The sequence below is a fragment of the Haemorhous mexicanus genome, chromosome Z, assembly GCF_027477595.1.
Source record: "Haemorhous mexicanus isolate bHaeMex1 chromosome Z, bHaeMex1.pri, whole genome shotgun sequence".
Classification (NCBI taxonomy): Eukaryota; Metazoa; Chordata; class Aves; order Passeriformes; family Fringillidae; genus Haemorhous; species Haemorhous mexicanus.
In genome coordinates this window covers 75507825-75535050 of record NC_082381.1, presented here as the reverse complement: position 1 = coordinate 75535050, position 27226 = coordinate 75507825, and the positions used below count along the sequence as shown (strand labels likewise).

The 27226-nt window shown below is 37.0% G+C and overlaps 2 protein-coding genes across 2 annotated transcripts; one reads left to right on the top strand and one right to left on the bottom strand.

Annotated features, from left to right (window-relative positions):
* The first annotated feature begins 3979 nt into the window (after positions 1-3979).
* On the top strand, positions 3980-17071 carry CCDC152 (coiled-coil domain containing 152). Its single transcript, XM_059873108.1, has 8 exons — positions 3980-4066; positions 5115-5220; positions 11417-11485; positions 12581-12645; positions 14124-14226; positions 14947-15074; positions 16000-16086; positions 16624-17071. Exons 1-8 carry the CDS (start codon positions 3980-3982, stop codon positions 16744-16746), a joined length of 768 nt encoding a protein of 255 aa, XP_059729091.1. The 3' UTR covers positions 16747-17071.
* Positions 16797-24378, bottom strand: SELENOP (selenoprotein P). The gene is made up of 5 exons (XM_059873107.1): positions 24226-24378; positions 22549-22752; positions 21174-21386; positions 19469-19586; positions 16797-18616 (listed from the first exon to the last, which is right to left on the bottom strand). Exons 2-5 carry the CDS (start codon positions 22737-22739, stop codon positions 17954-17956), a joined length of 1185 nt encoding a protein of 394 aa, XP_059729090.1. The 5' UTR covers positions 22740-22752; positions 24226-24378; the 3' UTR covers positions 16797-17953.
* Positions 24379-27226: the final 2848 nt, after the last annotated feature.

Sequence of the window (27226 nt, the reverse complement as noted above, 5' to 3'; positions counted from 1 at the left end):
AACTTTTTACAAGCTAAATGTTCTACCCCCGGCTTACAGACTTCATTCCATGTATTTCTGTGTCAAAATCTGTCAAACATTTTTCCCTCAATGTTTATTTTCTGCATTTTTGCCCAGTCTGTTCATAGTAATCACCTTCCCAGAAGTCAAATGACATATTTACATATAGGTCATTTAGCATAGCATTATTACAAATATAACATGTGGACACTGAGTAACATTTTTGTCTAATCATAAGACCTGGATTTTAGAGTTCACTTCCTGTCTTCCTATGAATGTAATCCATACAACAAAAACACAGCTAAATAACACAAAAAATAGGCTGTGCAATATACTGTGGTTTACTGCGTGGTAAAATGCCCACTACTCAAGAGTTTGGCGGAGTTTTCTCTCTTTAGTAACCATCAGTAGACCTTTTTCTAGGTCTAAGAGGAACATTAATTGCTGTGATTATTTATTTTATTAACTTTAATTACAAATTTTTAATTCAAATTTCGGAAGTACCAAACCTTTTGAAAAATTTGTGCAATTTACAAGGACAACTGAAACTGTGAAAGAGGTTTTGTAAAAATTGGTATGTGGAACAAGGAAAGTGAGCTAGAAAACGTGAGTAGCATGTACCAAGTCCCCTGGGTATATCTTTCTCTATTAATATCTGCCCATGACACACTTGGCACTGTGTCCTTTCCCCACTGATATCTCAGCTGCAGACCTCCTAGCCATGAAAATTATTTTTATCAATTTGCCTAGTCAATGTCCCAGTGCACACAACCAACCCACAGATGTTCTGATAAAGCAGCTGCCTGCCAAACAGCATGTGTGACCATGACTGGTAGTTTGTTATTTCTCTGGGTGTTTGCAGGCACAGAAGGTCCTGCATGCACCCACATCTTCTGATTTGCACAACAGACAGTTCTGATCATGGGGACAGCACCAAAAAGTATTCAAGATGTAACATCTTCCCACTTTAGTCAAGACAAAAACCATTTATCTGAGAAAGCTGTGGAGTATTTAGCATTTTGGACAAGTCCATTTCTACTCTAGAATCCCAGAAGATAAGGGTGTATGTCTCAATGTGTATGTCTTGAACATGGATAGCTGGATTGCTGTGGAGCCAAGAAAGGACAGCTGGTAATAACAGACAAGAATTGTTGGTAATCACTAAAGATTGTAAACGTACTAACACAGTGTGAGAAAGAACAAGAAGTGGCTGGAGAAGGGGCCATTTGGAGGTAGTGCAGCAATTTTCCAGGACAAACACTGTTGTTCCAGTTTCTGGAGCACAACCCATCACAGCACAAATTCAGGAATGAGGCCAAGAAGTGGGCATGGACTATAGGAGAGATCAAGACCACACAAGACCCTGGAAGCCCTTCCCCTCCCTTCCCCTTCCCCTTCCCCTTCCCCTTCCCCTTCCCCTTCCCCTTCCCCTTCCCCTTCCCCTTCCCCTTCCCCTTCCCTTCCCTCTTCATCTTATCCCTTCCCCTTCCCTCTTCATCTTATCCCTTTAGCCCACTTCCATGTGCTTATAGGGTAGGTCAGGAACTGACATGCCACTTCACACTTCTGTAGACCCCCTGACTTTGGTCGTTCTGTTCAACTACAAGCATTTATGAATCTTGGCTACTCCCTTCCCCTTAAGGGTGAAATGTCACATACTAGAACGCAGCTTGGGCTCCAGGAATGCAATTATAAAGCCTATTTCTGTAAAAAAACTAGGTTCATAAAGTAAATTAACATCTATCTACTGAGGACACATTCCAGCTTTGAGTGGGAACCCCTCCTGAGGGGAGGCCGTAAGAACGCGTGGCTCGGCCGAGCCCACCAGCGGGGGGGGTGGGAAGGGGACGCCCCCCGCAGGGGCGGTAGTTGTACGCCCCGCCGGCGGGGCGGGGTTTCACGCCGGGGCGGGCAGGGGCGCTCCCCTCAGGAGCCTGAGGGGCAGGGGTCTAGGCGAGCATCCGGAGCGGACGGGTGGGCCTGACGTGCCTGCTACTGAATAATTCCTACATTCAGTTAATATCTGTGTGTCTCTCTCTCACTCTGTGTGTGTGTGTGTGTGTGTGTGTATATATATATATATATATATATATATATATGTATATATTTATGTATTTATTTATACGTTTCACTGCCATATGCAGCAAAAAATCGAAAACTTGTCTTTCAAAACGGGATCATCAGCTACAGTAATTTCAGAAGTGATACTGGGAAATAATGGGTGGCAAGGGGTCAAAGAGGCATTAAGGGAAGGTGTCACAGCAGTCAAACCCACGATTTAAATCTTTAATTTTTTTCCCAGTGACATAAATATTGTCCAAAACAGGAGTGGGAGGTTTGACAAAAAGTGCCTTTTGAAGACATAATGTGTAATAGTAATATGCACAAAAATAACAGTGATGAGTTTTCCTGCTGGAAAAAAATACAACATTAATAATACAACATCATTTTTAATTTACTGTTCCAGTTCAGCAGGAGTTTTGTACCCAGTGGTACTGTTGCCAAGTGCTGAGCACATCCTGTCTTCCGAGAAAACAAGTGATGCCATAGAATAAGGAAACACACAAACAAAACAGCTCAACACGGCAGCTCCCTGAGTTCTATCCTCTGTCTAAATGTGGAGAGCGGAACACAGTTTTAAAAAAAAATGGTGATTGACAAGCATAAGATACTGCCCATGACAAGGATTGGAAAAGTCAAAGGACTGATATTCATAGTGTACATTTAAATTATTATCTAACAGAATATTAAGATGGGTAATTGTTTTAAAAATTTGATTGTCCTGAATACATATTTTAAACCCCAATTTGACAAATCATTGCATTGTAGTAAGTTGCAAGCAATTAAGATTACTAATTAATTAAAAAAACAAAACCCCCATTAACTAAGAAGCATTAATTTTTCAAAGTTTACTATATTCTGACAATTTAAAACTGCTAATTTAAAAAACTGAGCTTTGGCTTATGAATTAGTTTTAGTTTCACTGAGGAAGGAGTAGGCACAAGGAAAAAATATTAAACACACAAGAGCCAGTATCTTACTGCTATGTTCATGAAGTTACATACACATAAAAGCTTGTAAATATTGAATGACTGAGAAAATTACTCAGTTATGTAATTCTGGTGTCTGCTTAGTGTTGTGCGTTTACCTATTTCTGCCTAACTGTACTGCAAGTATTTCTGTCTGGAAACTGATTCAGTTTCTGGGTAGTGAACACATTTTAACGTCTGGTTCATCTCCCTGATTGCAATTTTTTTGTTATTTGTGAAAAGGCTGTTCACACATTTCCACACAGAAGTGGTCATTTTGTTTGGTTTACTAGTAGGTATTGGAATTTTTGTCTCATGGAGCCTCATGTTGAGAAGTAGTTTGAATATTTTTAGAAGCATTCTTGTTCTGTATTTCAGACCCATCTTGCAAATATATGTTGAAGATTCTGTAAGCAGAGTTTATAAAAATAGGGGTTATGTTAAAAATCTGGAACTATACGGGTGCCTTTCAAAATACTGTCTTTATTCTGCAGCAAGGTTTATGTGTTGCAGTGCCTATCACTGATTTAGCTCTTGTTTTTTATAAGAAAATATGTAAGTACCTTTAAACTTGAGTAACCAAGTATTTGAGCATCTACACAGGTAAAAGATGCTGAATTATTATGTTCCTGTGCATTATTCTCTGTGGAAGTGGATCCAGGTTAACTTTTTAATTGCAGCAAACTTTCCAAATTCAACAACAATATATCAGTTTGGCAGGTATTGTTTGGGCTTTCTGACCATCATGGCATTTCCCAGAAATACAAGATTTTAAATAGGCTGTAGTTTAGCTTCAATGCAAAAATAGTTTTAATTTTTAAAAAGACTCTTCTTTGTTCTTCTTACATTTTTGCCTAAGAATTTGTGTGGTGTGAATGATAAATATATTAATTTATAGATTTATTTTTACATATATCTTGTGATCATCTGATTATATGATCCAGAAATAAATGAATCATAGTGATGAAGAAACTATGAAGAAAACCAGTGTAGTGAACCTTGATAAACTTTTATATGACTTCTCAGAGATAGAAAAGGTAAGTGAAGAAGGTAAAAAATGTTGAGACTGCCATCTATAATTATTCTGTGGCATTTTCAAAATCTTTCTGAAAAATTTAGGTTGTGTCAGCTCTTTAAGTTGTTGTATCAGCTTACTGTTATGCCTTGTAATACCAACTTCCTTTGGAAAGCTGTTTGTATTGACTGTATCCTGGAGACATAGGAGTGGATTCTAGTGAAATCTGAGAAGCCTTTGTTTCTGTGCTAGAATTTTAATCATCCAGAGGCCAGATTGGCTTTCTCAGGAAGACTATGGAAGATGGTGTTGAAGATTAACTGGATTACACTGCTTTCCTAGAATCACAGAATCTTTTGGTCCGGAAGGGACCTTATAGACCACCTAATTCCAACTTCCACCGCTATAGGAAGGGACACCGCTCACTAGACCAGGTGGTCTAGTGCTGGGGTATCCTTTCAGAAGTTGCTCCTTGTTCTAGAAAAATGTCATTGCCTTTTCAGGAGCATGAATTCCTACATTCTGTATGCACTGAGCTTCCTTTATCTTACATGTGTGTCATTTCTCAAAAGATTGACCCTCTGAGGAAAATCAGTACTGTGTTTCTTTTTAGACTGATGTTGATGAGCTTTCTGCTGATTTCCTGGTCACCCGATCCATACTAGAGGTAGCATAAAAGGAGCACCTGAAATAAATTTAGCATTTCTCTTGGAATTAACTTATTATACCAATTGCTGTTCCCATATACTATTCAAGTTGTTGCTCTGCAAGAGTGTTGAGAGCTTCATATGAAAAGCAGTAGAAAGAACCTTGCAGAGGATTGATCCAGACTCTGGGCTACAAGACTGAGAGGAAAATAGTTTATAACTCATGATGTTCCATAACATCATGGAACTTGGAACAGTAAAGGGTCTCAAGTCCACTATGAATCCTCTATAAAGGAATACCCTGAATAGGAAATATTACAGGCTTGGACTGCAGAATTGTAGAATTGTTAAATTTTTTATTCACTTAAAACTCAAAACTTTAAACATGTTAATATTAATATTAGTCCTTCTCCAATTTTCTAGAAAATATCAGAAATTAATGACGCAAATAACCTACTGATTCATCAGCTGGAAAAATGTAACAGATTGCTAACATTAAGCCAATCAAAGGAGGAATCAGTAAAAGAGGGTAAGTTATTTTATTTGAAAGATATGATTTTTGCATGTATTCAAGAAGTTCTGAGAGATATTTCCATTACTTTCAGCCATAAAAAATTACATAGCAAGGATCTAAGATAGTGTGGAAAAAGCAGTAATGCCTAACCCTGAATCATGTAATGAAATCCATCTCATAGTAAATATTAATATTCATATTAATTGTATGAGGATTCAGACTTTTCAATGAATGCTAATAAAACATCATTTACCATTTAGGGATGGTAATTATAAGTGTATAATCATAATTTAAAAAATTAAAAAGTTGTGAAACCAAAGAGGAACTACAGGGAAAACTATAAAATTAAGATTTGTTTTATTCTAGAACTGTTTTCTGATGAGTATTTGAAATGAGAAACAATATCTAGTGCTGAGCATGGATTTGTGGTTGCATATTCTCTGTAGTTTGTAAAGTAGCTGAAAAGTGCATCTTTTGTAGGACTTTCATCTCTGGGAAGTTAGCCTGCTAAAAGTTTGGAAGCAAGGTAGGAATAAACTGAGTTTCACACAGGAGGGAGATTGCCAGTTGAGTTTTATTTCAGTCTTCACTGGGACTTGGATAATTTAGCATAATCAGAAATTAAGCGTTGAAATTAAGCTATTGAGTGAGTGAAGTTAGCTTATGATGATAATCTCTTTGGATGTACCAAAAACTTGTGGTACAAGATGACAGGGGAAATGGAAACCAGTAGCAGCGCAAATGAGAGGCATTTTGTAAAAACAATGGTTGATGTTAGTCGGCTGCTTTTCAGGAAAGACATCTTGGTGTCCTCTAAACAGTTATCTAGAAATATATGTATTGTCTTAAAATATCAGTAGACAAAGAAGCAAACACAGGGGTAGGCATGACGATGAAAGAAAAAGATAAATAAGCATTGTGACTCTGTAAGGTCTGTGATTTTGATGTCATGTTCTGGTCCACAGATCTCAAAATAGACAATAGCAGAACTAGAAAAGGTAACAGAGAAGGAGGCAAGGCTTGGTATTGCTAGGAGGGAGCAAGATACAAGGAATCAGGAACTACTCCTACAACAAAGACCATGTATGTGGGGGCTTAACCATGCAAGGCTCACTCCCACTGTGCCCATGCAGGGCTGGCCCAGCGAGGAGTGCCATGGTTAGCCAAAAGATTACCAAACAAGTCTGTAGTGATGAGAGCGACTCAGGAGGCTGAGTCAGAATGGAGTTCAGAAATGGTAACAAAGGCCAGACATGGCCCAAGGATCTCTACTTAGTCCCAAGTGCAGGGGCAGATCTGATATCAAGCTAGAAAATCATTCTCTAGGTCATGACCAGGGTCTAGTGTGTGGCTGTCACACAACTGCAGCATAGGCCAAGGGCAAAAGCATCTGTTTACAAGCAGCTCCCATGGGAAGAAGGGATGGCTATTTCTGAATCTGCTGCCAGCCTTTTTTTCAATGTCACCATCTATACTCTTTTTAAGATGGCATTGTGCCCAGCTGAACACCCAGAAGGTGCATGGGGGAAAATGCACCTGAGGCTTTCACAGGTTTGGTCACAATTTTGGGACATTTGAGGGAAGACTTCCGTTGGCTGGGAACTTTTCAGCCAAGACAAAGAATAGAGCTGATATGACTCATAGCTTTAAAATTGTGAATGGCACAGAGAAAGTGATTACAGAATAGAATATTCATCGTCTAATGTAATAAAAAAACTAGATGGAAGTAAAACTTGTATATTGATTTAAAGCTAACAAAAGAAGGAACTTTGCCACACATTACAAAATAAAGTTAAATCAGTTCCACAGAAGCCTGTGCATAACAGAAGTATACATTAATCCAAAAAAATTGGAAAAAAAGAATGAAAAACAACAAATTTTTTAAACACAAAGACAGTATCTCTCATTGTCCCCCTTCATTCTGTATTTGGGAAGTTGAGAGGATGTACTAATGATAGTATTTAGCTAGCTTTATTTTCATCTTTACTGAATTATCTTGTAGTGTGTATTTTGAAGTGGCATAGTGAACTAGATGGAACTTTGGTTTGAGTCAGAAACACTTGTTTCTCTATTAAGCACAAAATTCAGACAGTGCAGGACAGTCACTCAGAAACAGAAGAGACTTCTTTATTGATGAAACCAGAAAGGAGTGGGTTTATATAAACAAGTTTGTAAAAAAGGAAAGGAAAAGGTGGACAAAAAGCAGAAATCATTCTTGCTATAGAACTTATGATATAAAAGGTAGCAGAGAAAGCGAAAAAGACAACTCAGGAAACCAGAGCTGCTGGGATGACTGCAGCAAGAGAAGAGACTAAAAACAGATCAAAGTCAGAAGAGAGATCTGAGCTTTGTAAACAGTACTGCCTCACTTTCATGAGATAAGAGAGAAATTATTGGTGACATAGTTACGCTGATATAACTGAAGAGAACAGCCTCTGGAGCTTCTTTTGAAACATAGGATGAAAAAAAGTGTGGGTGGCAGGAGTCCAAGTAAAAGTACCAGAGCACTCAGCCTGAAATATGAACTAATGTTTCAGCAACAGGGATAGTCAGGAAAAAACAAACCTCAGCAATATTGAAGTCATAGGGATAGTGCAGATACAGACAGGAGGCAGAATTGCTGTAAGACAAGCATCCTGGTCAATGAGTAAGAGTAATTGCAGAGATATTAGTAACATTGACAAAATCAAGTGAAAAGCAGGAACTTGGAACAACGTGAGAATCCAAGAGGTGATTCCGAAAGCTGTTTGATGATAATGAAGTAAAATATGTGCAAGATGCCAAAGGGATAGAATGTATTTAGAAATAAGGACAATTATCATGGCTGCTCTGTTAGGTTAAGCTCAGAAAGGTGGTGGAATCTTCCCTGCTGGAGCCATTCAACAACCGTCTGGTTGCAATCCTGTGCCTTGTGCTCTGGGATGGCCCTGCCTGAGCAGACAGTTTGGGCCGGATGACTGAATAAGGGCCCTTTCTGTGGTTCTGTGATTCTGTACTTACCAGTAAGGTGTAAACTATTAGATTAATGTGCTTACCAATAAGGAAGACCCTTCAAATATCAGGACATTAAATGCTTGTAAGTTTATTGTTTTGAACCGTATTCATTATTGGTACTCATAAAGCAGAGTTTCAAAAAAACATCTTGGACAGAAAATTGACATAAACTGTGGCAGAGACTGCCACAGCAACCTTCAGGTAAACAGTTAACATGTTACTGAAGATGAACAGAGCCTGTGAATAGTGGTGGTGACATTAGGAGTATTTCAAAAAGGATATGAAAGGCTGATGTAGTTATTATAAATTAGTAAGTCTATAACGTTTCTAAACTATTTTTCTTTTTCTTTTTACAATTGATAGAAATTATCTTTGGCACCTTTATTAAATTGACTTTCCACACTAACCCTTCAAAAGAGGTAATAGCATATGTGGTATTCAGAATCAGAGTATTAAAACTTTTGCATCTAATGGTTAAATTCTTTATAAAAAAATTTTGGAAGGTCAAAGCATTGGGGAATTAAAAAGAGACTCCAGATCCTCTTTTATATTGATGGGATTATAGAGGGGTCCTCTGCAGCACTGGAGGGGCACAAGGGACCAATACAGCATTGATACTTTCAGTCTTTACTCTGGGCAATAGTTATCTGAACAGACTGTAGTAGTGAGACTGTAGGCTTTTATAGAGTGATATTGCCAATTGTGGCTTGGAAAAAATATTTCTCCTAGCCTTATGTCCCAAGCTTGTTTCCCAGAACCCAGTTCAGCCACAGCTCCAGAAGTATCTTTTAAAAAGTTAGTCCACAGGTGACAGAAGTTGCTTACAGCGGAGGAGCGTGAAGAAAGAGTGCTGTGGAAGGATAGGCTGTTGTTCCACCTACCCTGAAGGGTTTGTGGCTACTAGTGATAGTGGGATGAGGAAGTGGAATTTTATCCTGGCTGAAGAACACTTTGTTTTAAGAAACAACAACAACAAAAAAATAGTATTTCTCACCCCAAGAAATCTCCAACAAGTGAGAGCATGAGGAGTCCTTGATTCCTTGTCAAAAGTCTTTCCTGGAACTGTTTAAGGTAAAGAAGATTGGAAATTCTGAAAAAAAAACAAAGGAAGAAAGAAAACATCTAAAAATCAAGGGAGAGGGCAGTGAAACACTTCTATCCAAGATAAGGTAGAAAAAGAAAAGCAGTTTGGCCTGTGTATACACTCTCTGAAAGGTCATAAATTAACTTTATTTTCTCTTGATACGTTCTTTGCTAAATTATGAGATTCAAAAACCCAGTTTTTGTTTCGTGTACATCATTGTAGATCCATTTTAGACAGATACAAGTCTGACATCTTTGTTTTCTACTCCTAAACCTTTTCTTTGGTGGCTAAATAGATTCCTGTGATGCTTTAATTCAGTTCTGAATTAAATTCTAATATAGTTTTCTAAAAGAAAGCAATCATGTTCCTGCTTTTCACATGTCTGTGAAACAGTTAAGGAGGTTCTATTTAGCATCTTCAGGGTTGCATATTTGTTTATTTAGCATTTCTAAGGTTTTAAAGGAAAAAGTGGTTTATATAATTGCCCTATTAAAAAATCAACTATAAATCTGGATGAACACTTATGCTGTTCAGTCTTTCTGCATGTAGGCAGTATTCCTTACAGGGAACAAGCTACACAGGATCCATAGCAGATGCTGTGACAGTGGTCTATGAGACTGCAAACATTAAGAAAAATTCTGCTTCTTTTTCTTAATGTAAGCAAGCAAAACTTGTGGGTTCCCAGGAATTTTTTTCCAGTCACAACTTTAGGTACATATGAGATTTGCAAAGATATATCCTTTAAAGGTAATAAAGATAAGTAGATATTCTTGGGACTGTACAAAAGAGTGGCTTACACTTAAACAGTTGTGATTCTTTTTAAAGACTAGCTGCTGCTCTAGTGTTGACTCAGGTGTCTTTCCAAATTGTGTATGAATTACAAGCATCTGAGTTAATTTCCATACATTTTCAAATGGGAGGAAATTTGTAGTAGAACTAGTTGGTACAGACGGGCATGCTGATCTCGTCATTCTGACTTTGAATAGGATTTTTTCCAGAGTTGCTTTCAATCCGGCACAGGAACTGAGGGGCAGGCAGTGTTTCTGTGCTGCTCGTGCTCCCTCTACTGTTTTTTTTTTTTTTTTGAAGCACGGATAGGAAAAATGTATCTGGCTAATGTACTCGGCTGCATGAAAAGCAGACTTGATGGAAGATCAGGCTGACGGTCAAAAAGACTGAGCAGAAAACAGAACCTGTTAGCTGGGATCTTAGTCCATCTTCCTCGCTTGTAATATAGTCTTTAGTGATATGATAGATTTCAAAAGGGCTTTAGTTTGATGAGATGAGTAACTGTTATTTAGCAAACTTTTATGTGTTGAGGAAATTAAATGCCATTTAAGAAACACAAAACACAGTGGTACTTAGGAAAGAGAAAGAAGTTTTAAAAGTAAGCAACCTCAGTTGTAGAGCCTCCGCTGTTCTCAGTCTTTGACAGTTTTGTGACTCTCCTGATAAACTTACAATGAACATAAGGGATAAAAGTCATATTAATGAAAACCAAATCCTGTATTACAGGAAGTACATGTTGTGTTTGAATATTAAAAATACAGTTTTTAAAATAAAATTATGAAATACAACTATGTAAACTGATAAGAGCTTGTATGTATAATTCTGTTGAATGGAGCTGTAGCACATGTTCTGAATCTCTCAAAGCTTATGTTGAGCCATAAAATGAATGCTACATGCATCAAGAAAGGGGTAAAAAAGGAGTGAGAGACTGCAATGAGTGGATTCTCTTGGTCTTGTTAAAAAGAAAATTTGCAAAGAAGTACTGTCAGGAAAGTAAGTCTCAGTTTCATTAAATACATCAAATTGGTGTAAGGCTGATATGGAAAACTTATAGTATTGCCCAGAAAACCAAAAGATACTTGTTTTCTGACTAGAAACAAAAATGTATTACTTTTATGAAATTGTTTGTATTGCTTCATAAAATTGATTTTAATCAATCATCAAACTAAAAGCTAAAATTAAGTAATAACCATGCTATAATAATCTGAGTTATTTCTACAGTCAGTAAAAAGACTAAGAGTAATATTTAACCAAAAATATTATAAAATATTTGATAAAATTTTGTAAACAAAATGTAAATTTGTGAAGACACTATTCAAAAACACTGAATCTTTCTTTTTTCAGAATGCAGTGCTCTACAGAATGTAATAAAGGGTCTAACACAAACCATTGAAAACCAGTGTAACGTGAAAGGTAAAGGCAAAAAATGCTGTTTTATATATCTGCTGTACTGTAATTTTGAATGAGCAGGCATTTAATTTGTTCACTTAAATTTACTGAATTTTTTTCAGACACAGAAACTTAATGGCAGGCAAAGAGAAACAAAAAAAAAAATTATCTAAAATCAATCTTGTGCAGTAATAAATGTCTATAGTCATTATTGCCATCGTTTACTTAGTAACTGCCTCCAGGAGGTTAATTTAATCAATAGTTGGGCTTTAAATTCATTGTAGTGTAACACAGGCAATTTTACAAAGGTTGAGAAAGTGTCATTCAGCTGTTGGATTATAGACTGTTCAAATGTTTATGCACAGTTTTTATCACTGTGTTAAACCAGCATGTCTTAATCCTTGGTATATGTTATTAAATGTTACTGCTGTTATCCACATTAACAACTATTGCTGTTATTGCTGTTATCCACATTGATAACTACTCAGTTTTACTTGAAAAAAAAGAAATACTTGCTATATCTTTATACTAGAGCTCAGCAGTACACCATGTAGTTAATTTTATGATTATTATGCATTCAAGGCATATTAGCATATATATTAATAAACCTCTAACATTGGAAGTATACAGATGTTTTTAATACTCAAATTGATATTAATAATTTTTTTAAAATCTATTTTCTTTAATTCCTGTGTTTGCATAGTTTTCTGACTTTTGGGAAACAGGTACTTAAAAACTTGAATCTTCCAATTTGAAACTGTTGTAGCCATAACAATAGTCTTATATTTTCTGAGTCAAAGAACTTTGCATATAGATTTTCTTGAATGCATCATTTATCAGAAGACTAAAGAAAGTTCTAATTAGTAATGCCAAGTAAATATTATGATTAAACTTAAACTATGATTTTTCTTGTTAAAAAATGGAAACAGACAGTATGTGGTTCTGTAATGATGATTATAATGTCTACAAAAAAAGTTTCTCAAAGTTCAGCTAAGTCAAAAATGCAAGTAATTTCCTTATTCCTCTTTCATGCTAAAGAAATTGTCAAAATGTACTTTTTAGTGTACCATATAGTTTTTGTTTATGGGGTTTTTTTATGTTTTTTGTTTTGTTTTGGAGATGAAAATGATAGACTGAAAGGAACCATTCACATCTTGCAAGATAAATTAAAGACTTGTGAAGAGGTATGTCAGAAGTTATCATTCTTTAGGTAAAGGAATAATACTGCATCTCTATTATGCTGTATATCTTTTTGGTTAGGGGTTCCTATTGATACTCTTATTGGTGCTCTTCTGTTAATGTTTTCCATGTATAAAAAGAGAAGGGTTGTTCTCATGACAGTATCCATGTGAGAAGGTGTTAGAAGAACTAAGAGGTTAAGACTCCTTGGTGCTGAGAACTTTGGCTCAATCTAAGATGCACTTGGGGTTTTTAAGCTGTATTTAGCTTTAAATTCAACTTCACCTTCATCAGTCTAATCCTTTGCACTAAAAAAAAATTCATGTGGAAATAGTGTTTTCACATTGAAGGTGTCTGGTTGTGCTGCCAGAGATTCAGGAGCGGTCTGAATTCTGTCCAGTTTATTCAGGAATAAATACTACAAAGATAATAGATCTCAATTTCTAATCTGTACCTCATAATAAATTCCATATATGATCTCTGTACTTTGTATCTATGGCACTCATTTTTACAAAGGAGGTAAAACCAGCAGCACTAGTCACAGTTCTCTGTTTTCATAGTTCTCTGTGTGGAGAGTGTAGATCTGTTATCTGTTTAGGATCAGGAATCTTATTGCTGATTTCCTTTGCCTGTGTTTGTGCTCTGAGTTAAACTTAAATATTAGTACCAGTAGAGCTATTATCTTGACTGTTCTGGTAAAAAATCAGTAATGCCTTCTGAAGGATGTGATAAACTATTATTCCACCCATTAAACACATGTGTGAGCGTGGTGGGACTTCCTGGTGTCATTCTGAAGGTGCATGACTATGTCCCCATATCCTGATCCCCAGTCAGTGGCTGCCTTGGTGAATGTCCCCAAACCACTCTGGTGAGTGGCAATCTTGTCAGAAGACTGCAACAAGAGCTTTGGAGTCAGCACCTCAACAGTGGCAGCTACATACAATTCCTTGAAAATTCTGGAGTAGTTACTGGAGTAAATTTATTACTGGCATCTTCAAACTTTGTATGTCAGTGCCAGCAGCATCACTGCTGCTGGTATCACTGATGTGTCTCCTGTTGCCAACATGAAATTGTGGAATTCTTTGTATAAGCAATACTAACAAAACTCACATTTGAATCATGCAATCCTTGAGTAAAAAATCCACAAAGTGAAACTGTCGTCCCTTAACTAACTGCATCATTGTGTCAGATCCTGTTCTCGGGAAAGGAATATTACCCCTCCATCTGCCTGTTCTCCTAAGGAGTACAGTTTCCAATTTTATATTAACAGATAGCTGTAATACAATTAAATCTGCTATGTTTTTAATCTGTGGACTTCAGCCAGACTGTGTAAGAAGTAATTGGGTATTTCAATTTAGAAGGCTGAGGATAAAACAAGTACTGAATTACAGAGTACTGTATATTTTTGCATGATGGTTGTGCTTTGCAGAAGGCTAAGAGCACAGAAACTGCAAGATCTTTATAAAAAATTTTACCTTCACAGGAGTATAAGGATCAAATTGAGAAACTCATGACAGAAATTAAAAACAAAGAGGAAGACCACAAATTAGAAATAACACAGTTGAATTGCGATACAAGGAAAAAATGTAAGTTCCCTGAAGACTGAACACTTTAGCAATGGGTAAAACATACAGTCACCTTTAGATGCTATATTTTGTCTAAGATAAATATGAGTTCCACTTCTTAGTGGAAACATGTGAACGCTAGAAGTGGGCAGTGTTTAATGGAATTTTATCTTCGATGAAGAGAGCAGACAGTGGTAATGAAGCAATAGTACAGCAACACGGGATGAGCAGAAATTTCCAGATAGTTAGAACAAATGCTGGGAATGTGAGCATAAAAATCAGAAGGAATGAAATCTTGACTTAAGTGTCAACTGGAACCTTGCTTTAAACTGTAAGCTAGATTGCTGTTCAAATCTTCTATCTATGTTCTGGAGAGTAGAACATTATCTTCACAAGTAAATAATTCTTCAATGAGGAAAAAACTGGTTTCTATGTTCATTTGCTTCATTAGAGATATAACCTTAAAAAGCAGGATTTCTTGGTCATCCATATAGGTGAAAACAAGGAAAGTTTTTGTAAATTATATGCCTTTTTTTAAAAAGACACCATCTTACTGGTGTCTTTTTAAAAGGACAATGTAGTTTTCATATAGTTTCAGTATGGTTTTTTGCTTGAATTGTCTTCCAGTGAAATGTTGACCTGGTGTTCAAGAAAGTTTTACTATTTGGAAAATTATGTTAATTTTTCATCTATATAATTTCATGTATTATAATCATAATTTTGGTGTTACTGTGTTGCTAGTTGAAGTAAAAGAAATGGAGTATAGAGAAGAGAGAGAGAAAAAAGAACTGGAAATATTAGACCTAACTAGACAGCTGAAAATTCAAAATGAAGAGAAGCAGAATGAAATAATTAAACTGCAGATAGAGGTACGCATTACAAAGCTGACTTAAAGACGAACTGGGCATTGGGTAAACTTCAAAGAAACTGTGTAGTGAAAAAATATTAATTAGTACTTAACAAAGTAATATGAGGGAATCTAGAAAACTTAATTATTTATTGTCTTTATGAGGATCAGTGGCAGGAGCTCCCTTCCACAATGGAACTGACTCCTGCAGGAGTCAAATTCCACCTACTGTATAGGGAGACTGAAGGTTTCTCTCTTCTTGTTCCAAATTAAATTACTTAGAAATAGTTTTTGATTTTTAGCTATTAAAAATTCAACAATGTTTTCTGCTTAACTTTCTTGGTTTTAATTTCTGAATGGTGAGAATATATATATTTTTAAATAAAATTCCAATACAAATTTCTAGTCCTGCAAAGATTTAAGAGAGAGCATTCAACATGTATTTCATTGCTCATATTTTAAAACACTCTTATTACAGAAAGAATTAAGGAAATACTTCAAACCTTTCACACATCAAAAAAGAAATAAGATATGGAAGTGTTCAGGCTGACTTATCCTTGGAATCTAGGAGAAGAATGATGGTTCTGAAGGATTTGAGCACCATCTTTATTTTCTCCTCCTGTAGATATGTGGCTGAGAAGCCTTCAATTTTATTCCTTTTTTTCAGAAGCATCTTTTTTATCTACATGGTTTTAGTTAATCATATTTGTACTACTTTTGCAAAACTTTGAGGCTTTTTTTTGAAGAAACACAGCTTGTAACTGCATTCTTTTTAAAATAAATATAGGTAGCCTTGTTTTTCTAGACTTAGTAGAAAGGCTTACTGCTACTACCCTCAGGTTAAACATGCAACTAATAAAAAGTGAAAATTACACTTGACATATTTAATACACCTATTTTTCCCTGCTGTTCATTCTCACGGTTTTGTCTTTGCCTGATTCTTTCAGTTCAATGCTAAATTGGCAAGAGCTCAGGATAAAACCACCAAGTCCTTTTCAGACGCTTCGGTCTTACCACAAAGTATCTATCGAAGGGTAGGTGCTTTCATAGCCTGTAGTACAGAGGTACTGTACAGGGTGTTTGAAGCAGGAGTCCCCTGGGGTTTCTCCATGTGTTCTCTCCCACACCCCCCTCCCACCTCTACACAACTCAATTCATTGAATCATAGAATAATTTAAGATAGAAAAGGTTTTTAAGATCATCACCTCCAACTGTCATAGCTCTTGACATACTGATACTACTGCGGGCAAGGAACAACAAAAAGCAACATGTGAGGTGTTTTTACTACAGAATTGTTAACTTAGAAACTTAAACTGGAACTGACAGCAGTGACACTGATATAATGCCTTTTTTTTTTTTTTAGGCTTAAGACTTTGGGATGGCAGTAAAACAGGATTCTGGGGAAATAGTTTTTGTATTACAAAATATCTGTATTTCAATACAAATAGTTTTTGTGATACAAAATACCGAGGAAAAATGCTTACTAGAATATATCTTACTTGCAGTAGCAAAATGAATTGTTACATAATTTTATGTGTTTAACAATGAAGCCTTTGCCTGTACTTTCACAGAAGCTGCAGCATCTCCAGGAAGAGAAAAACAAGGAAATTGAAATTCTCCGAAACACCATAAGAGACTTGGAGCAACGTCTTAATAAAGGCCAAGACCTGCCCTTCAAACGGAGGAGATTCTGAGTAAATGACTTGAAGTATTTCCAATTCTGCATCTCAAAATAAAAACAAGATAGGAAGAAAGTATGTTTTATTGAAAACACTCATGACAGACATTCCAAAGGCAAGCATTCTGTATATATTCAAAGCTACTCTCTTGCTAATCAACATTCACAATAAAAAGATTCAGGTTTTGTAGGAGTAGTAATTTCCCTATTAAACCATCATTAATTATGGTGTATGCTTTCATAGCAGTTTTCTTTTCATGAATATTCTCTTCTTCATCCAGGAATCCTTCAAGCAACTGGATTTACTTCCATTCAGTTAATCAAACATTAGGAAAGCTAGGCAATAGACAGAGAAGTTATACAAGTTTAAGTGGTATATTATGTTAATTGATACAGATTGCTAATTGATACAGACTTATCCAATTCAGCACTGTTATAAACAAAGATCAACATTACACCAAGATTAAACGTGTTTCATCCCACGCTCTTTTTGATTCTGACTCTCAGTTGTTGACACTACTCACTTCAGGATGATCTAACTGATTTAGTAGGATTTTACATGATGTAACAGTATGTATTAATGGATGCTCTTACTGTATCGAAGAGCCACAAAGCTTTGTCAAAGTTAAGTATATCAATCTCTTACTTAAAAATAAAGCAGTCACTGTCTGTATATTACATTTTTTATGTGGAATTATTCTGTCACATTGCTTAGGAGTAAGTTTTGCTTGTACATGATTTGTATCCCCAGGTTAAGGAAAAAAAAAAAAAAAGCCAAACTCAACTTTCACATCTGTTGTCTTCCTAATAAAAAATGATTAAAATATCTGACTTGGTTATCTTCTGTTCTTGATTGCAAAACATCAGACAGGAGCCCCTAGGTCATAGTTTATGCTCATGTCCTCACAAATGCAAGCAGAATGTTAGAAGAGAAACAAGAAAGACAAATTAACCAAGACTGCAGACACCTTCCCAGTGGAACTGAAAAACAAAGTAGGGGTCAGCCAAATTCCCTTAAATCATGAAACTTTTTACTGGTGGAATTTGACAGATATGCAATCATTCTAAGAGCGCTGCTCTAAAAATACACTTCTTTGCAATATACCCATACCTGTCAGCACAATTTTGAATTTGGGGCAATAAAACCACTAAATCTGTTCATTTTTCTGCTCTTGCAACTATATTAACTGAGTTAGGGTGACTCCCTTGTTTCTGGAAGGTGCTTAGTTTGTTTTTCAGGATCAGTTCCTCGCCTTTTCCTGTCACTGTCAGGTGTCACTAGTTTCACTTGCTCCTGCTGGTGATGAATGTCAGGCAGCAGAGAGCAGACGACACTGTCAAGACTCAGTGATGTCCTCTGCTGCCAGCTGCCCGTGTCACCTGCAAGAATTTGGTAGTGCTCCACGACACTGTCAGGTGACAGAATTCCCTAGCTCTTCAAAGAGAAGGTGTCGACAATGACAGGATCAGCTATTAGAGGTAGAGTCTGATCCTTTCTGCCAATTTCAAGTTAACTGGTTTTTGCAGCTGTTTTTCCCTTTCTTTTGTAGTTTTTTATCTAGTGGAATTTCCACAATTTCTTCTGGAGGGGCAGTGTCTACGTGCTCCTGACTACCTATCTGATCGTGTCTGTGACGGCCAAAAAGCCTGTGGCGCCAGCCGCTGTGAGGATGATGTCTCTCAGTTTCAGCAGCAGCCTGGTGGTTCTCATGTTTGGGATCACGACTGCCCTGGTGATGGTGGTGGTGGTGGTGGCGGCGGTGGTGGTGTCCATGTCTGTGCGGGTTGGGATGGGAATGCTCATCTGTCGGCTTGGCTTCTATCTCTGACAGCTCTTCAACTGCTTTTTTAGTGATGTTTTCACATACACCATCAATATCAGGTTCCTGCAAAACAGATGCTTGCGTTAAATACAGGGCACTGTATTCAATTAAACTAGATGTAAAGTATTAACTGACATTTTTGCAGAGCATGAAAGGCACTTTTAAGTTATTTGTGCTGCTTTGCTCAAAGTATGAAAATATCAAAAATAGCCTTGTGCTGTCACACCACTGTCAACTAGACAGGGCTTTTTAGCAATTATTTTTCCAGTAATTGATAATAACAAGTATTCTTATCCTAGATCCTACATCTGACCTTTGGTCTACATTTAGCCAGAACGCTGCACAATGGGATCAAAAATTATTATTTTTGTTGAACTTCCATGAAGTATGTACATTTCTTGATAATCCTTAAAAGTGTTTCTGGTCTTGAATGATTCATTACAGGAAACTACCCTTCTTTTATAGCAGTAACAATAATTTGCCACCTTGTATTATCACTTTTTTAAAATAACTCCTGTAGACTGTGTTTAAATGCAAACTACAATGAACAGTAAGGCAAACCAGCTTGAGTTTGACTCCTGGGTTTTAAAAAAAAAATACGTACTTACCCATCCCACAAAATTAGAGTAGTTAATTGCTCACTACCTCCATAGCTCTACAAACAGAATAACTCTCCAAGATTGTCTTTATATTTCTGACAGTTACTTGTGTTTCTATCAGGACAGGAATTCAGATAGTCAGTCTATTTGAAATCAAATAGAATTCGCTTAGAAAAATGTTTAAAAGCTATATGTCAAGATGCATGAAATGTGTAAATTCAAAATCATATATTTTTTGATTAATCACACTGAAATAAATTTTTAATACCAATCAAATCTACTTTTCTATTATACACAGAATGAGACAAGAAAATACCATGTAAGAGCAGTTTCCACACTTGTTTTCGCAGTATGCAATCTTAATAGCTTCTTCCACATACTGAAAATGCAGGAAGGAGTAGGGCATACCCAGATGATACACTAGACGGCCGCATCTAAGGAGAGAAAGAACTCTGTGGTTACAAATACTTACAACTAAATATCTCTTCTTATGATATCTCCCTTTACTTGCACCAATCCACACACGCTGTACAGTTCCACGGGGAGTGTTTCTGTTCCAGTTCACAGGCAAATGCAGTATCTTCCTTACAAATTCTCACCTGCATTGGCCAGGATGTGCAGCATGATTTCTGGCTCATGTGGTAGCTACACTGCCAGAAGCCTTGTCCTAGAGTGGCACTAAAGACTGGCAGAGGTGCACTCTTTATAGATCCATTGGGATAATGAGAAGGGTTCTTTCCATAGTGGTAGCTGCATCCTTACCAGGTGGTTTTTCTGCAACCTGACAGGTATTTTGACTGGGATGGACACTGCGGTGCCCCTGCATTACTGATTTATTGTGCATGAGAGGTTTGTTATGGTGCCTACTTGCCCCATGTCTGCACTTGAGTGTTCTGATATGCACTTGACTGAACAACTGATCTGCTCAAAGGAGCTGAAGAAAATGCAGAATCTGTACACAAGGGCAGCTCGTTCAGTGCCAACACACAGTGCCCTGGCCTTAGCTCCCCACATGTGGACTGCACGTTTAGGACCAGCAGCAGGCAAAGCTTTTGTGGCTAAGGCCCAATAAGAACACGGATTCCTAGACCCATCATGGATCCTGGCCAGGATAGTGCTAAGCCAATTCATAATGTACTCATACCCTATGTGTCAAGAGCACAGAACTGGTCAACCTTTCAAATGCTCTGGGCAAGGTGTCTGGGCCCCCTCCCAGATGAAATACAGCACTGTTCTGTTTGTCTGTTGTATGACATCAGCCTTCCTTACTTGGCCATATTTGCTGCTGTAATATTCAAGATCATTCATCCCACAAACCTAATGTAGCTAATTTTTTAAAATTCATCGCATTACACAAAAAGAGTAACTTTCTAACTCTGTATTAAGCTTATTTATGGTTTAGTGTGAACTTGCAATGTTCATTACAGTAATATAAAGTAACAAGGATAGACATGGTTCAAGTGTAGGATTTTTCAAGTAACTACCATCACATCAAAATCAAAAAATTGGGATTTCAACTACAGTTCCTACTGGTGCTGCCAAAATATTCTTGTGGCAGAATCCTATGTCAAAAAGCAATTTTCTTCTGAAGTTTTAAGTTTTACCTAAGGACTAATTTTTCCTTATGTCTACATGGCATTTTCAACAACTCTCATCAAAAAGTTTCCATTAGATAAAAGATTCTACTTTGACATGCATGGATGTATTGAAGTTATCTGAAGATAAATACACTATAAAAAAATGAACGTTACCAAATTTTACACTCACTTATGTTTATCTAAATCCATGGCAATTATAAAATAATTTTTAAAAAATATTTATTTAAAAATTACTTATGCAAAAGCAGATTTTGCTTTTGTAACTTTTTTTTTCAAGTAAATACTAGCACTTTACGTAGTTAAACTTAGAAGCTGAGCATGATGTCTTTGTAATTTGCACATCAATGAAATAATATAGAGGTCTGCAAAACATTACTCAAAATATATGCAAATATTTCCCCATGTTTGTCTGTAAGCACACACCTGTCATAGATGAGAAAGTCATCCTTGTTTCCATTTAAAGTAGTCCAGACATCCTCTTGCTGCTCATCTTGCTGGTAGACAGTAATGTAGTCTGAAACACGTTTTTTTAGTAGGTGAAATTCCCTCCGGGATTGAGCTCCCTGATGGTTGACAACCACATACGAGATGTTGACCAATCCTTCATTCTCTAACTTTACTCGCAGGTCCTCCAAACTAGTGGGAATGTAAAGAAGCAAGATCATAAATCAGTAGAGAATCATGAGATTTGACACAAAAGTTAATATGCTCCATCTTGCTTTTATTACAGAAGTATGATGTGGAGTTTCTTCCCTTTCATTTGCATTTTGCCTATGGAATTGCTCTAGAAAACATTTATTTTTCAGTTATGGGAAATAGTCTAGAATGTGGAAGATTCTTCCCATTTTTTTTCTATAATGTAAGAACCAAACCCAACTACTTTGAAAGCCAAACACAAAGCCCCCTTTTAACTTTGATGGAGCCAGATTTACACTATGTTTTTAAATCAAATTCTTAATAAACTTGCAAAGCCTACTATGATATGTAAGTTGTGCAGCCTAGAGGGGCAAACTAAGGTGTTCTCACTGTGACTAAAGTCCAAATCTGAAACTGGCACTATGAATTTTTAAGCCAAAATAATTTCACAATCCATAAATAAATCAAAGATAAAAGCTTTATGCAATTCCTGTTTGGCTTAGCTTGAAATTATTTTATTACTGTTGTTACTGTCATGATAGCTAATTATTTGCAAGGAGTAAGTTCTAGAAAATAGAGCACCAATGTCCCAGGTCTTGGAAGAAATCCTGACACTGATGACTTCCTTGAATGCTTCATCAATTTTTTGACAGGACAGTATTTACCTTAACTTCCAGATTTTTTAAATATATGTAGGATCTCTGAACGCAGGCTGAAATACCACATGAAAAGCCTGAAAAGCACATGGTTTTGGTTTATTTTTTTCCCCTACAGGATAAGAAATCAGTGATCACAGATCTCTCTATTTCAGGTGATCTAATCATGTTAAAGAGTTGCGATAGTTCTTGGCTTCACCATTTTTGCTACATTAATCATCTGTTGCTGTTTCTGTTGGGTGTTCCTGTGGTTGATCATACTATTTATTATGTTGGAAACCTAATTTGGAGAAGATGATCTGCCAGTCAGGAGTAGGTCAAGAGATAAAGAATCCTACCCACTGGCACAGAACCCTTCTGCTGATAGGGAGCCAGGTCACTGGGTCACACATGCCAGTTATGATGGTGGAATTTGGGGCAGCCAGAGTTCATGGTGTGCATCTGTGGAAGGGCACACGTAGCATTCTCAGCTGGATAACAAAAATCGGGACAAGATCCACACTTACCTGGAAGCCTGCCGCAGGCACAAGAATCAGCTAGCCTGGAGGAGAGCCACCACTGTCACCGAGCCTCTGGAGTTCCACATTGGGTCCTCCTCCCCAATCCGCCATTCTGGGGGTTCCTGGCAGTTGTGGATCTCTGTCCCTCCTCCTGGGAGGAGACAGAGGGCCAGAACTAGCCCCAGACCTGCCCACATGGCTGGGCTTTACCTTAGAAGAGAGAAAATAAACAAAGTAAGGCCAATGCCTAAACAAAGTTCAGACTCTGTAATTCCCATAAGAAAACAAAGCAGCATATTGGCTCCATTCAGTTAAAAAAAAAAAAGAAAAAAGAAAAGGAAAAGAAAAAAATAAACAAACCCCTCTAATAATAAATTTGAGCTCTTTGTTTACTGCTTAATATCTTTGGTTTTACAGTAGAGATCCTCGATAATAGAGGTAGGTGTTTTTTCTTTGTGGTGCTTGAAAGTTTTTGTGGTTTTTTTGTTACTGTGTTTGAACAGCTAAAAAGTAAACATTCAGAATAACTGGAATTTTTTTTCAGCACTACTAATCTTTCTCTTTGTAATTTGTTTTTGACCATTTTTAACACTTCAGTGATTTTAAAGTTGCCTTGTTTCTTCTTTTTTGAAATAAATTGTGGTAAGCCTGTTTATGTAGGGAAGAATGTAGACCAGTTCACTCCAGTTACAGAGAAACTCCACTGTCTTAAAAGTGCACTCACCAACCACGGATTTCAGTACACAGTAAGTACTACAGAACATAGCAGAAAATAATAAAAAAGACTTTTTTTTACAAGTCAGTCTGGAGTATCTGAATCCCATTGAGAAAAAGCTATGAAGAAGTCTCGCATCAGAAACAATTTTGCAAAAACCAGAAATGAAAACTGAATTTCAGGTCTCCTCAGATCTTATAAAATCTCATATCCATACGTAGTTCAGTTAATGTTTATGAAAATCAAAGCATATAAGAAATTCTATAATTACCTTTCATTTTATTCCATTAACATCTCAATTTTTGCTTAAACATGCATTATCAAGAAATAGTTAAAATTTTAAACATAAAAAATTATAAAGCTGCTCCCCAGCTTGTCCTAGGTTGTGGAATTGTACAGTTTCACCACTTACATCCAGTCTGACAGTGACCACAAAACAGTTTGGAAACAATAAATTCTGATAAATACTACATGTTCCATACATCTTGTCATAGCCTAAAAGATTAATAATAATTGACCTTCTGAAACAAGAGTGATTTGTTGCTGCTTTTGTGAAAACCAGCTGTCCCCGACAGTTCTTTCCTGACGTTCTAGGTAAAGTACTTTGAAGATGAAACTGTGGTCCAGTATATGCCAACACAGCCTTTTTCCATTCTTTCCACACATCAGGAAAGCAGCCTGCCTTTATATCTATTATGAACACATGAGACTCTCATGACATTTTTATATCCTTCCTTGCCTTTCTAGCAGCCTTCTGCAGCACTGGCATGCAGCTCACAGCAACAGCTGTCCGCCCTGTGAGCGGCAGGAGAGCCATGTCCTGCCTTATACTTCTCTTCATATTTCAACTTTCAGCTTAGTTTCCAATGGGAATTTCCACAGTCAGCCTTTTCAGCCAAAGAAACAAGCAAACATTCTGCCAAATCTTAAGTCCTGAAGCTCTTTCACAGCAAACCCAGCACACTTACCCTTTTCTCCTCCCCCTTCTTGGCAGCTCTGCCTGGCTCCGCTGCAGAAGGAAACAGTGTGGGGAAAAGGGCTGTGGTATTTATATGGCTCTTGTTTATCTCATTTTGCAGACGCGGTTCAAAGTTCAGGGAGCTTTTTCTGAACGACCCTGCAAGCAAAGGAAACCCCTTGAGCAAAAAGTACCCAAAATATTTCTCCATTATGTAATCCCAAGTGGAAACCATTTATTGTGCATAATAGTGAAGCATTTTTACTATCGTGACTTCAAACATTTTGTTATGCAGTTTGTCAGTCACCCCAGTCAGCTGGAGGTAGTGGTACAGTCATAGGAGGGGGATGGGCCGAGGAGTGATTTTCTGAACACAGTGGTAACCACAGTGAGGGGGGGAAGGTACTTCTCTATTTACAAAAACGCTGAGCTAGCAGGTTTTTTCTCATGTGCTTTATCTGATATTTGCCTTAGAGAATGTTGTGCTCCATCTGAGGGCATGTGCATACTGAGCTCCTTTGGCCCAGCTGCTCTTGATTATATCATTCTGCTTTCAAACTTTTCTTCAACTTTATTGAAAGCTAGAGCCCAGAACTTCAGACATTTAAATCAGTGTAGCTACATGAAAGTCATGAAGCTCTAGCTATTGACACTAGGTACCCGAGCCTCCCTTTTTCACTTTTATATTTTCTTAACCCCAAGATCACTGAGGTACCTATGGACATCCAGGTTAAGCTGTTTCCCTACTCTCTTTCCTTGGTAAGAGAATTGTTTATCCATGATTTTTTACTTCAACAGCAGTTTGCTTTGCTTTGATTTCCTCCAATGTACATGTTACATGTGTTTATGGGGAAATCAATGTTTAAAAAGTTGGTGTGCCCTCACAGTTCAAAGTGGCGAGATTGTTACTGCTTAGATCGATGGCTTAAGGCCATCTTCTGCACAGAAAAGCATTTTGCTTTAGGCTGGATGTGAGATAGGGAACTGCTGACCTTGGGGGTTTCTGCTGTAGAAGTCCTATGCACTTCTTTTCCATGGTCCGTGGAAAGAATGAGAAAGATCTGAACTTCTATTCAGTAGTCTTGGAAGAAAACAGGTAGACTTCATACTAGACCTGGAGTTCTGTTAAGAAGTGGAGTGGGCTTATATTCATTATATTGTTAGGGAAACACATCTTGTATTCTTTTGCTGGGTTGGTATGAAACCCTCTTATGTGCAATAGTGCCCTTAACTGTTTCAGTTGATAGACAATTTGCTCACCTCCTGCTTCAGGTGTTGGGGTTCATTCCCAGCACTGATAAAATCCTGTAAAGTTGGCTGGAAGTATTTGTTGTGCACCACATCCACCAATTCTTGCATGAGCACAGAGGCAGCCAAAAAATGAAGCAGGTACAACTCTGTTAACAGGGCTAATAAAAATGATGCAGCTCTCTGGTGACTGACAGTTTTTCTCTTGCCAATTACAGCAACACAGGTGAAGACACTCTCAAAGGAAGAGCAATACTCCATCTCCATTTCCTTTTCTTTATATAGAAGATGTGGAGAAGGTTTGATTAACAAGTGCTGAACCTATAAACTATAGGTAATACCACTGAGTGCTGCTGAGACATGCAACTCACAAGTACTGAAGAACTCAGAGTTCAGGAAGAGTAAATGGAGCTGAAGCAGCTGTCGTATAAAACAAGTACCTTGCTGTGGAAAGCACACTGAGGATGGAAATGGACAGTGGTCACTATAGAAAGTTAGTATTTCCTCCCATCCAGTATGCAGAGACACCTGCAGACCCTCAGATGCCTTACCGAGAGATTATAAGCACCTGTTGCTAGCTGTTATCCCTGTGATAATAAATACTATATGTAGTATTATGTATTATTATATTTATTATAACCCTTATAATAAAAAATATAAAAAATATCCCTTATAATAATAAAAATATTAAGATTACTTCAATTATATTCAAAGTAGTAAGCCATAAGCATCTTACTTTTTAATGTTCACCCTACCTTAGATCATTGCTCTGCCTCAATAAATATTGAGGAAAAAAGTTCCATCTTAAAGCAAGTGGTAGGAAATATTATAGTCTTGGATGTGGATTAAAATAGATGTAATTAATTTGGTTTAGAAATGTACAAACTAAATATGCATAAACTTCAGTCTGAAGCATTACTGTTTCTGAGTAGAAAAAAAATCTGCTTCCACAGATGTTTTTTATGAACATAGATAAAGCTGTTAATAATTGTCAAATTAACAGTCTAGGAGTCTGATCATTCCATTTCTTACATTAATCCCCTTTCTGTTAACAGGCTTCTGTAGCCCTTTGTCTATAGCTTGTAAAGAAACAATCATCTTAAATATTAATTTTTGCCTTCCCCTGCAAATATTTTCTTAGTTGTTGAGTTTGGGCCAATATCACGGCAGGAGGCAAGTTATGAACTCTAATTTGGACAAGCCCTCAGTTTGGAACAATAATTTTTTTAATGATCATCCTGTTTCTATTAATTTTCTTTCTTCTTTGGGAAAGGCTAATAGTTCTGGTGGAAATAACAGCCCCCTTCTTTTCTTATTGAACATAAACTTTCCCCTATTCTGACATGTTCCAAACTTTTCAAAGCATCAGAGCACAGAAATATCATTTGTTGTTTCTGTTATATAGACTGGTAATGTACATACTTCTTGGGAAAAGAAAAACCAAAAATTCATTAAATACCCCAACACAATGCCACAATCCCAAAGGACAAGGAATTGTGGCTGTCAGAAATTACATTCTGGTAACACCTGCTGAAGAGATCTGTAATGCACAAATAATGCAAGGATGGGGGCAGAACACAGATTCAGCATGAACCCAATTGTGAGGCCTTGGGTCTTCACTGCCTGTTTTGCTCTTGTGACTGAAGGATGTCATAAACACCGAATTCAAAGTCCACTTGGAAATCTTAATTGCTTACTGGTTCTTCTCTGTCTTCTCTGACAACTGTGTCAACTCAGGGTAGTTGCTCATTCTTTATAGTGGA